This window comes from Amblyomma americanum, chromosome 5 (genome assembly GCF_052857255.1).
Source record: "Amblyomma americanum isolate KBUSLIRL-KWMA chromosome 5, ASM5285725v1, whole genome shotgun sequence".
Lineage (NCBI taxonomy): Eukaryota > Metazoa > Arthropoda > Arachnida > Ixodida > Ixodidae > Amblyomma > Amblyomma americanum.
This window is the reverse complement of record NC_135501.1, coordinates 187,895,628-187,908,093: the sequence shown is the minus strand read 5'-3', so window position 1 is coordinate 187,908,093 and position 12,466 is coordinate 187,895,628. Positions and strand designations below refer to the sequence as shown.

General features: G+C 44.4%; 1 protein-coding gene across 2 annotated transcripts; it reads left to right on the top strand.

Annotated features, from left to right (window-relative positions):
- Nucleotides 1–86: 86 nt before the first annotated feature.
- On the top strand, nucleotides 87–10,501 carry LOC144133241 (uncharacterized). Of its 2 annotated transcripts, none has more exons than XM_077666154.1 (5): nucleotides 87–330; nucleotides 4,152–4,271; nucleotides 6,537–6,663; nucleotides 7,079–7,211; nucleotides 8,440–10,501. In XM_077666154.1, exons 1-5 carry the CDS (start codon nucleotides 232–234, stop codon nucleotides 8,621–8,623), a joined length of 663 nt encoding a protein of 220 aa, XP_077522280.1. In that variant the 5' UTR covers nucleotides 87–231; the 3' UTR covers nucleotides 8,624–10,501. The 2 variants fall into 2 exon arrangements, with proteins under 2 accessions (XP_077522280.1, XP_077522281.1); XM_077666155.1 differs by lacking the exon at nucleotides 87–330 and adding an exon at nucleotides 3,957–4,064.
- Nucleotides 10,502–12,466: the final 1,965 nt, after the last annotated feature.

Here is a 12,466-nt window from a genome sequence, read left to right as displayed (position 1 = left end):
CTTGCAAACGCCTTGATATCTCCATCGTGCTTATTAGCATCCGCACTGCCCGCACTTGCTTCCGTATTTCGGTACTTCCGGGCGGGCCCTTTAATAACTGTTCTGTCTTGGTACGCGGCTCGCGCTCCCATCGTCACGCGCTGCCTCGCGCGTTCTTTCCTTCGCGTCCTTCTTGGTTTTCCTGCCATATCGTAACTGCTGTTATTTTGTTGTAATTACGGCACCAACGCCATGGCCAGCAATATGAAAGTATGGGCCGAATACCTGCAGGCAAAGGCCCAAGAAGAAGACCTTAAAGAGCGGGCCGAAGAGGCTCACTCGGATTTCGAGGTAATAGTGATATTTATTCCGACCTTGAAAGGCTGAGGTGCACTGGCTGAACAGAATTGTGTGCAGGCTGACTGTGAGGCTTTGGGCATAGCCTTTGGAAGAAGTACCCTTCAAATTCGTGCATAAATATGAAGCGGCAATTTAGTATTGTGACTGATCTCAAGCTTTTGTTTGACCTTTCGCACCGCGTCGGTGATGTTGGGACACGAGAGCATCATGCCAACTGCAGAATTCTTATGCACTCGGCTGATAGCCAACAGCTCCGGGAGAAAACGGCTCTTTTAAGTTGCAGCGCTAGGAGCAGCAGCATAAATATCCTCGGATGCTCAGAAGATTGCTTGTTATACTTGCAATGACCCAGTTCGAGTTTTGCACTGGGCTGTGAATGGGCGGCCCAAAGGCAAGGCGCCGGATGAGTTCAAGCCGTTAGTTTCAAAGCAGCTCTGCAGAGAACGGTAGATGGTGGCGGTGATACCTGCATTTCATTTTTTTCTAAATTTTTCTAGCTTATGAAAGCTTCTTTGTCATTAGAATATAGTTAATTTCTTCGTACAGGCCATCTTCAGGTTGTTGTCAGTGCCCCTTTAATGTTTAAAAATACTGCAAGGGTATACTAAGCTAGCTAACTCTGCAGAGCTGACCCTCAGCATTGGGGCCCGTCCGTAGCCGAGTAGGGATAAGTAGTGACTGAACTTCAACGTGCAGCATAATTATAGCCATTTTCTTAATGCCAATGTCAACATTGCTTTTTAAAGTACTAAGCATGAGGTGTGTCTCTTGGATGCATTGTAGATTAAAATGATTTTGAAGAGACCAAGGGGCTCGGAATATACTTGAAAGCAATTCAGTAAAGGACTATAGACAACAAACTTTTGCTTGCATGTTTTCTTTAAAATAATGCCTTAGACATTAGAATACATTTATCATGGCATGGTATTCGCCTACGACCACGAAACAATTTATAATTTAATTTCTTGGCGCTGTTTCGGTTTCATTAACCTAATGTTGGCTGTGACATGTAGTTTCCGCTTAAGTCATGTGAGGCATGAAAAAGCTGCAGTGTAACTGTTGGTACGTCGCTTATTGTCATTCCAGCTCCTGAAGCTGGCTGGTTTAAGTGCTGTAGTGAATTAAAACTTTGTATCAGCGTTAATATTAGTGACTAGTTAATATTAGTGACCCTCGCACGGTTTGGATTGGAAATAACTACTGACTGCAAATGCTTTGCGTACGGTGCAAGCTGTTTTAACGGCTTAGACCAAAAAGTGCTGAAGGGACATTTGCATAACGTGAGAAGAGATTCAGTGTCACCCATGTGCATAGAGATTTGCATTCACTCTGGCGAGTCGGGGAGGTCGCATGACGCAATTGAACCGATTTGTCACAGAGGGGGAACACTGAACAAGTCGCCAGTGACCCGTTTAGGGCTTGCTGACCAATTTCTCGCGACACAACACCATGTTGCAGAACTCCTCAACCAATCTGTTGTGTTGCGCGGTATGACACCACGCCATGTGATGTTAATATCTGGGTTCTTGCTCTGCCGGGAAATTCAAGCCATAAAGCGCTTGTTCTAGGCATCCATGTTCAAACATACATGTTTTGGTGGCCGCATTGTGCCTTCTGCTGGATACGCTGTTCTTTTCTATTATTTATGTCCCTGTCATGAAATCTTCCGTAGATGCAATCAACAATGGGGTAAAATATTTTCTCATTATGATTAAATAGCGCCTCAATTTCATGTGCCGTTAAAAGGAAAAAAAGCTGAAAGATGGAAAAAGATATGGGAGTTGTCCTGAGCATTTAGATAACAGGTCATGCATGCGTTTTTCATGCTGCCTTTGTGATATCGGGATGGTTACTGCAAGTGATTTTTCCTGATTGACGATTACCGATATGCTTTTTCGCGATTAGGTTACTCTCACCACACCGTGATAGGTGACAAGTATGTGTCCTTGGCCTTTTTTTCACTTGTGGTAGTAGATGTGCAGCGTGTTACATGGTGAGACGACCATATCACTGCAGCCAGAAAGAAGAAACTGACTTCCGGTAGCACCATTCGTCGAGCGTGCGCTGTTGGGTCTAGAGACTCGCGTGGCTGGCTACTTGCCGCCACTGCAAGCATGGGCATAAACATGGGCACTGCTGGCTTTGTCGTTGGTGCACTGCAGTTTTCTGGGCTTTCAAAGCTGCATTACGCTTGAGCATGGTCACTGCTTCCTTCTCTCACACCCTTATGTGCAAGCTGAAGGGGAGAGGGCACGCGAGTGGTGCCTCCCCTGCCAATTCTCGTTCAGAGGGAGCGGTCTTGGGAAGAGAGTCACAAACTCGTCTCACCTATGACTACACTTCTTGTCGCTCGGCGCCCATCGCGAGTTGGCCAGAGCAAGTTGCGTCACCCTCTCGACTCGCCACTGTGAAAACGTCTTAATAGGGAGCACTTGTATTATGCGCCACAAATATAGTTGTTTTAGTAAGTTGCGTTTTCTCATGTGCCCTAGTGGTGACCAAAGCAGAAAAAAAAGTACCTGGTGTGTTTTTCTGATGTATATCCGCGGGTATAATGCGCCTTTTTCACAGGGCAGCTCTGCGCATGTGTGCCTTTTCTTCTCCAGCTCCATTAGTTTACAGGGGCTCTGAAATGCCTTCCGAGGAGAGCACATTAACTCACTTAATCACTGCACTGCGTTGCCATGAAAACCAGAGCCACATAATACTCTTCTACACGCAGCAGACGACCCACAATCACGCGTCAAAGTTGGCGAGCCCTTCCCGGCGACATTTTCATGCTCGCACCCTCCTCCGTCCCCCGCATCTGCGTAGACAAGGTTAGAGGTGGCCATTGGTTAGATTCTTTCAGACGTCAGGCAGCTACCGTGGCCGCGGCCAATAAGCCGCTTAGCTCCGGCGGGTCGGGAAGCTCCGCTCCCAGAGGGGGGGTCGGCGAAGGAGCGCCTACCTTCCAGCGTGCAAAAAGCGACGAGAGGAGAGGGCAAGGCGCGAAGACGCTGAAATTCAAATTTTAACTACGGATAACTCAGCTTCTACAAAGCGCATTTAAAAAATCCTTGCTGGACACTATTCGTGATGCGGCGTGCTTCAATATCCCAGTCATGCCGCAACTTAGAGCCCCCTTCACAGCTCCTGCTGTGCATATGCAGTTCATGTTAGTGACAGTCACATGCGACAGATGGCTGCAGCTGTCAAGCACACACTTGCCACTTCACAGGCGCAGCTGACTCCTCATGGAACCAGGTTGTGCCTGCGTCTCCCACGTGTATTTGTTTTTATGCAGTAGCAGGCGAATTTTTGCCGCTCCCCATGGGCTGCCTCATCTTGTGAAAAAGGCAAATTTCCTGTGAAGTTCAGCTCTACTGAAGTGTCGGGGTGGTCACCAGGCCTTCAGCATTACTTTGGTTCCGTACTGCTTACCCTTCTATTTGCAAATCAGCAGGGCACAGCTGATTATAGGTTGTTTGTAGGTTGGGTTGGCAACAAAGGCACTGTGACCAAAGAGCCTGTTGCTTCTGTACGATTAATGAGGTCAGTGCGATGAATGCTCTGCAACTTTGGAGCATTGTGTGTTCTCTGATCTTCAGCGCTGACATTGGTGTAAGCGCATTGTGCTTTGATTGTATTTGACTCACCAATGAGCTCAGTGGCTCTGGCATTTGGCTGCTGAGCCCATGGTTATGTGGTAAAATGCCAGCTGTGGTGGCAACATTTGGATGCAGGTGAAATCCTAAAAACTTGTGTATGCTCTGCAGTGTCAGTGCACGTTAAACCTTGCATGCCTATTGAACGTGTTTGGTGCATTTCAGACATTTTTTGCTGAACGCCTTGGCAGCATCAGTGAGTTAATTGAAAAAGAACAAGAATTGCGGAGGAAAGTTGCCTTCTTTGAAGAATTGTCAAAGTTCAAAAAATCAATGCTGTCAGAGGTAAGTAACCTTAGGTATCACTCACGTTCAGTGTTTAATTTCATATTTTCATGCAGTATTTTTATTATTCGCACTGCCCAGCACCAGTGACAAATCTCCAGTGATATCTGTAGCTAGCAGATGTCAAAAAGTTGAAATGCAGTAGCTCTCCTGCAGTGACTGGGGGGACCTTTCGCTCACACTTTATTGCTCAATGGCAAAAGGATTCTTTCAACATTATGCCTTCGGGAGATAGAAAGTGAAGGTAACAGGCATTACAAAATAAGAAAAAAAATGGTACAGGTATCACTGTCGCCACCGCTTTGCCATCTTGGAGTCCGAGAGAGCTTTCTTTTTGTATGTCCAGACTAACACAGGATAAACTCTTAACACTCAAGATGAAGGGCAGTATGCATGATATTGCTTTTGAAAACAGCATCACACATTTATTTATTTATTTATTTATTCATTTATTCACGTTACCCCTAAAGGCCCTCCAGGAGAGCGTATTACATGGGAGGGGGGGGGGGGGGGTACAGTCATTAATAAACGCGATACATTTCAGTAAAAAGTGCAATACAACAACAACAACAACAAACATTAAAACATAAGGCATAACACAAAAAAGGAAAAATGAACAAACAAAAACAGCAAATCTTACACATTTCCATCACAGCTAAGAAACTTGAAATTTTATGATGTCAGTTTCTGTGGCGATGACTGATGGTAAACTATTCCATTCAACATTCACATACTGCACTGTGTTCATAGGTTGTGATCCAGCAGGTAAACTTAAGGCAAAGCTTTTCCAAAAGTGTCCGACACAGGGTTTGCTGCCAAAGCTCCTAGCAGGGCAGGCACCTGCAGCACTTTTGAAGCCAAAAGTGCTTCGCTAAATGCCTCAGCAGGGAACTCTCTGGGCTGAGCACTTTTGACAAAGGCTGTATTTTACCTGTTATACTATCCAGCCCGTTGTTCCATGACACTTTTTTACGCATCTAATTTCACTTTTTACTGTTTTCTTGCACTGGGTTTACCCAAAAGGGTGAAGCCTGGGCTAGGAGATACATTTGCACAATGGAAATAGCATGAAGGAGACGACAGATAGAGGAATAACTTGCAGATTTTGGTTTAATAGAAAGAACATATGACATATATACAAAGGTGCAGTGCAAGGGCTGTCCGAGGGTTGGATGGATATCTATATACCAAAAAAAAAGTAAATGCTTTGCATAAAGCTGTGATCTGGACCAGTTCGTCTTGTGTATGTTGAGGCTTGCATATCTTTGTTGACTGGCTCGAACTCTTTTTGTTCATCAGGTATTAGTTAAAATGTTATGCATGATTTAACTGTTATCTTCCTCTGCTTGTCGTTACCTTTTAGCCTTAGCCTTCGATGTGTTGTTAGCATAATGAGCCACCAGCAGGCGCAGCCATGTACGTGTCCTTTCGCATCCAGTCTAATTCAGTCCATTTTTGTTGTGCTGTCTCATCTTCTTGAACTGCTTCATTTTGCTGAAGGGATCATGTAGAATTGTGTTGTGCTTTGTAAGTTGGACAGAGGTGCAAATGTTGTGTGTAGTAGAATAACATATGTGCAAACATGGCTGAGCGAGGTATTGTATCGGCATTTAGGGATGAGTCCGCCACACCATAAAATTCGTCATGTACAAGGAGCAGTGTCCTCTAATGCAGTAAAATGTGCTGAGGCATGAAGAACCTACACTTAGCAACACCTACAGCTAGGCATGCAAATGAGAATCATTTTTAGAATGGACTTTTTTTTGTTTACGATAGCTCTGGTACAGTGGGTGTTTTTGTTTGTTGACATGAGTGCATTGAAGCGCCTAGAATGTTGGCGTATTTCTACATAGCGACTTCTTATGGTAGGAATCAGTCAAAAGAAGTATTTGACACCCTGAAAGCAGTTTGGAGTCGCAATGTGGTTGTATAAAGGTCCGAAAGAAATTGCATTATTTATTGGAAAAAAAATTGGAATTTCTTAAGTCGATTTTTGGCACGCTCTGTGCAAAAATCTTTTTCTCTCCAATTGGATAAGAACTGGAGCTTCAAGGGGACACGCATGATAAATTTGGCTTGGCTTTCACAAGTTGTGTGGTAGCTTAGGCAATGTGTCATTAACAACTAAAAACTTTCTTCACTGTGATTGCAGAGGCCGCAAAAATCTGAGCGGCAATCTTGAGCTAGGTTGGCTTCTCTGCGAAATACCGCACCGCGTGATCGTGGACAACTGACGCCATCATTCTTCTTTCATTGCTGTTGCAGGCTGCATTGGATGAAAACACAGGTTTTGGTGATGGCTTAGATGAAAATTGCATTGCTACGATCCGAAAGAAGGCTGAAGAAGTGACCGCTAGTGTTGTCGTCAAAAATGTCACTCATGCAGAAGGAGGTAAAGCGAATTTCATCTTTTGTCAGTTTCGCTCTGTTGTTTCAAGTGATGTGGTTCTGCAATGACTCCATGAATATTACCTCGGGCTCACAGCATATGTTCCCTGTGCTGTTTTCATTACAAACATCACAGGCAATTCGAATCGTTTCTCTTTTTTTAAATTTTTGTTTGTAGAGGCACGTGAAATGGCAAACATGTGCCTGAATCCTATTTGTGGTTGAGCCTTGGAGATGGGCAACAAAGCAAAGCACTTTGCGTCATTGCAGCTTGCTTCTGAAAACTAGCTGTGGCTGTGATGCCAGTATTTAATTTTTTTTGTGCTTTTCTAGCTTATAAAAGGTTCATTTTCAGTTAGAGGCCAACTTCAGTTTGTCTTCGCTGTTTAACTCTGTATTCCGTTTTCTTTTCTACCCAGAGGATGCACAGCATTGCATTGAGGAGTTGGCAAAGAGTGGCAAGCTGCTGGAGAGCTCAGCTGGTTTTGAGTACGCCAAGTTGTACACAGAGGCTCAACTTGTGGCCATGGCCTGCAAGAAGGAGCAATCCAGGTAGCCAAGCGGCCCATTTTTTGATTCGGTACCTTTAGAGGTCCCATTCATGAGAAAAGCCGACATCCTTCCAGGTCCTGAAAAAGCAGGTGGCCACGTGCCACGGTGAGCAGGTTGCAACCAATCCATCATGGCAAATGCCAGTGAATTTAATTCAGATAAATTCAATGCAGTTGCCACCTACCTGCCCTGGCACTGTGCATCAGCTCGTTGGTTGAGAGATAGACAGCCTTCTGAACAATTATCTATGCAAGAATGAGCTTTAAAAGGGCTGCGAAACACTGCTTGAACGGATGCCGGTTGCACTTCAGATGGATTCTTTATGTCACACATGCTGACTCAAAAAGAATTACAGGAATCGATGCATAGGAACAGGAGTTATTCAATGAAAAAATTCTAAAATACAAGCAAACAAAATGCTGCCCTCAACTCGATTTTCGCGCAGCTTCCCATTCCCATTTCACTCTCCCGATGACACTTGGGGGGACCAATCAAAACAGCCTATCTGAGCACATCGCGGAAGTTTTAACTCCATGCTTGCCTGTTCTCTGTAACTCGTTCTTGCCAAGGCTGGCAGCACCGTTTGCATGGTTACAACAACCATGTGAACCATGTGAACCAGCGATGCTTCATTGTCATGTCGACGGTGCAGAAGGGAACACTGATCAGTGACGTCCCCTGACTTGTAGATCCGAACTGGATCCGAACTCAAGCGCAAGATACTGCGACGGTGTGACGGCCTGCGCAAGATATCAGACACATTTAGCATAGAAAACCCAGAAACAGCCCAGAAAACCAGTTTTCCCAAGGGTTGTGAAAAGGTCTATAGGTCACGGGAGACATGGTAAAAAAACTGCGATGTAATCACTGCTTCTTCACTTGCTTTGATTCTGGCTCTTGAGGCAGGCTGGCTTTAGCCTTGTAGTTAACTAAACAACTAAAACTGCAAAGCAATGATTATATCACTCTTTTTTTTATGCCTCAGGTGATCTATACTGACCTTTTACATCATAGCCATGGCTCGGCTGTTCAAACTGAAACAAGCGAGAGAAGGAAAAAAAAAATAAATCATTTAGCAGTCTTCGCTGAATACCACAGGCTGATCAGTGTATATTATACTAAGGTCTTGCGCTTCATAACAAGGAATAAAACTCTCAACCAAAAATTTGGTGTTTGCTCCTAATATATTTGATCATGTCACTTATGCAAACGTACTTTTTTCTTTTAGCATTTCAGCTTTGTTGAAGGCAAGTGGAAACGCTGCACGAGATTTGGAGTGCATTGAACTTCTGAAAAAAAAAGGATACATTCCTGTAAGAGATGAAGAAGCTGATTGTGGAGACAATGACACATCTGGTTTCTCAAGCCTCGATGCATGCAATGGATCCGCTGGAACGTCGGACTCTGTTTGAAGAGATAGGATCAGTATAGTTTCGCGAGTTGCAAGATCTGTGATGGATGCAGAGTTCATGCTTAAGATCGTCCGAGTTTGTCAAGAGGACATCAAGTGCAGTGATAATTTATTTACTTGGGCTTATTGTTAAGTAATAATTAAGTCAGATTGTCAGCCTGAAGGTATTTGTGCTGTGTCAAGAAATTGTATAAGGATAGGCAGCCACTGTTGCTTGAGACTAGTCTATTTTCTACAGTTTGTATTTTGAGCACTTTCACTGTGATGTTCAAGTTGGACATGTTCACTGTGTTACTGAAATATATGCCAGAGCCCTGACCTATATTTGCGAGCATGCAGCCCAGGCACATTTTTTTTTCTTATCACTTGGTTGTCTGAAAGCCAAACTGTTGCTGCAGCTGGTGTTGTTACTATGCTATGGATGGCATTGTGTTTGCCATCCTACATTGCTATTGTTTGGGAAAACAGCTTTGATTTCTCGCTGTGCGTTCTTAAACAGAGCTGCATGCACACTGTTTTTCTACTTTTACCGTAGTGTTGCAGTATATGTAGCCTTAGCGACATACATGCGAATGGCTTGTTCTCTGAGGGCTTTGAGCTGCATCACTGAATAGTTGGATCACTGGGCATTTTGCTGCGTTTGAAAAACAAGCACGAAAATTACAAATTTAGTGCGACCGGGCACATTCATGGACAAGTGCACAGATCTGTCTCTCGCTGTGATAACAAAATAAAAATTTAACCCACTGCTCGTGTCAAAAGCAATTGGTACACAAGATGTCATTGTATTCACTCATTGGGTAAGGAACTTGAGTATATATGTAAGTGTGCTAAGGCAAAATAGTATGTTACCTTGCAAAATGTCTCCAAGTGTTGCATTCCATGCATACATGCGCAATAAATATATTTTGATAAACATGTCGAAAGACATTAGCTTGGCCATCATTATTACTATCTTATTTCACCTGCCGCGGTGGCTCGGTGATTACGGCACTTGGCTGCTGACCAGAAAGACGCAGGTTAGATCCCGGCCGCGGCGGTCGAATTTCAGTGGAGGCGAAATTCTTGAGTACACAGAAAAATTGTGCACTACGGAGGGAGGTTGCCATGTGGAGAATGAAATATGCACCAGGTGATCTGATGGTCAGTACCATGTTTTTTTTTGTGACTGGAACATAGCGGGCGGAATCAGCGTGCCATATGCACATTGATCAATCCATGACACCATTCCGACATGATAGTGTCACTAATTTGGCATGACTGTTGCCGCTTCTTTAACTGGAGCATAAATAAAGGGTGATGTGAAACAATCTCGAAATAAGCACTATTGTGTTTTGGGGTTGTAGGTACAGCGAACCGCAAACGGTGTGGCCAACTGGGGTGTTCATCATATATACAGTCATTATTGGAATTCTAAGGCTCGCTAATGTTGTCTTAAGTTTCCATGTGTTCGCAGCCATAACAGGTGGCAGGAATGATGCTTTTCTGTGTCATCTCATCTCTCGAAGCCTGTGCTTCGCACTTGTCGAGTCGCGACTAGAACATATGTAATACTCTTTTCGCTTTTTATTGTGGGTTCTGTTAATCTTTATTTCATGTATTTTTGTATTACTATTGTGAATCTGTCTGTCGCAGCTACTGTTATCCTTGCTTATTCATGTTGTTTCAGGCTGTGAATTTTATGAGTTGCTGGTACTAATATTGACCTTTTTGTGTTCCTCAGTGCCTCCTAAGTGTTTTTAAGGTTTCTTATATGTATATTCCGCCTTCTCATTTCTGTTTTTGTAAGTGTTCTACTTTCCTAATCCTGCAACAGCCTCGTACAAGAGGCTAGCAGTATGTATTAAAGAAATTTTGCATCATGCTTCCTGAACCCCAATTGATTGTAAAACATTTTATTCGTCGAAAAGAGCTTCGTGCTAAGAAGTCGCATTAAGTGGTCAAGAGTACATAGCCCTAGACGACTTTGTCAGCCCACTCCACCGCCAGAACTTGCGTTCTGGGGTTAGAGCTAGCCAGCACGGCCTCCCACCACTCGAGAGAAGGATCAATAACTAGGTCACCCGAAGTTGGCCGCAGTGTTTGCAGTTCGGGTTGTCGTGATCGGAATAAATGTGCGCGAGGACTGATGGGGTGCATATCGATCTCGTCTGTAGATGACGCCACGTAACCTCTTGTTCTTTGTCAGGCTTTTGTGCAGAGGGGGGAAAGGTCTCCTCTCTAGTTTAAAATGATTGTTTAGATCATAATACGTGATCATGGGGTCCTTTGTGAAATTCAGGAGCCAGACTCATCCACTGCCCAGTCGACGAAACTTCTGGCGTTATTGTGGGCTGCCTCGTTACCCGGATTCTCCGAATGGGCTAGGACCCATATCAGTTCAGAGTAATTTGGTCAGAATTTGATGGCGTTAAGGATTTTAAGGGCGGTGTTTGTAATTCACCTTTTTGCGAAATTATTGATAGCCATTTTAATGTCGCTGAGAATGGTGCTGTATTGGGTATGCGCTAGGGCGAGGGCTATAGCTGCCTCTTCTGCCGTTTCAGAGGATTTACCTTTGAGTGTTGCGGAGACAATGTGGTCACCGTTCTCGTTCACGGCCACAATTGCAGAGGCACTCGTATGTTTGTATTCTGCCACATCTACGTAAATTATTCTGGCGCACTGTCCGTATTTATTATGTAAGGCTTTGGCTTGAGCTTGTCTTCTACCCTCGTGGTGTATGGGGTGCATTCTTTTGGAAAGGGGTTTGATTAATAGGGCTTCTCTATAGTCACGGGGCAAGTCTACTTTGACGTCTTTATTCATAGGTTGAAAGTTAATTACAAGCCTTGTTAGAATACTCCTGCCAGTTCTGGAATTGGTTAGTCTCGCCATTTGAGCCATTAAATGGGCTTTTTTCAGTTCATTGTAGGTGTTGAGTATTCCTAACCTCATAAACCTTTCGGTTGAGGCATTTAATGGGAGTCCTAAGGCGGCTTTGTAGGCCTGCCGTATCATGCTATCCAATTTGTCCTGTTCTACTTTCACAAATTTGAAAATAAAGGGTGGTATAGAGTATCCTGCTTAGCGCAAAGGCCTGCACTAGTCGGCATAAATCTCTTTCTCTCACCCCTTGCCCTCGATTAGCTACGGGGCAGATTAATCGCACTGTCGCTTCTAACATGGTTCTTAGTTCAGTGAGTGTCATTATTTCCTTTTGTTTGTAAATACAACCCCAGTATTCTCATGGTTTGTACTTCTTTGACAGACCATCCTTTGGCATAGACGTTTATTTGTTGGGGCGGAGTTGTAGTTCTCCTACCTCTTTGTTTATGGCGCCATCTGCACGACGCCATTCGTTTAAAAAATGTGCAGACGTTGTGCAGGTATAAAGCCCATTCGAGTCGCCTGCACTACGTGAACTGGTTCTCGCTGCACTTCGCCATTCGTTTTAGCGGTGCAAGAAGGCGCCGTCTGCACAACGCCATTCGTTTCAAAAAAAGTGCAGACGTTGTGCAGGTCTAGTTCAGTAAAGTGCGGGAAAACTGTGCACCTCCTCAATGGTCGGTGCCGAAATGGTGGTGCTGCTGCAGCCGGCCGCCATGGAAGCAGACGACGGCTTGCGCTTTGCGATAAACGGCGGATATACTCAAATTATTCCACTCGTCGATGATAACAGTGCCTCACACGGGCCCGCCGACTCTCATGAAACGTGAGTGGCCACCCGGCCCTAGCCGGCACCTTGCATCTCTCGACCATCATGCTCTCGACGGGCTCGTAACCGGCGTCTTTCCTTTCTACTAATAAAGTTATATTAGTACTCGAAGCCGGTTATGTTAACTAAAAAGTAAACACGTGCATG

Excerpts from the sequence above, each read along its gene's own strand:
- LOC144133241 (XM_077666154.1), top strand. The coding sequence starts at position 232 with ATGGCCAGCAATATGAAAGTATGGGCCGAATACCTGCAGGCAAAGGCC. Across the intron at positions 6,664-7,078 it reads TGTCACTCATGCAGAAGGAG|AGGATGCACAGCATTGCATT; the intron begins GTAAAGCGAATT and ends TTTTCTACCCAG. Across the intron at positions 7,212-8,439 it reads TGCAAGAAGGAGCAATCCAG|CATTTCAGCTTTGTTGAAGG; the intron begins GTAGCCAAGCGG and ends TTTTTCTTTTAG.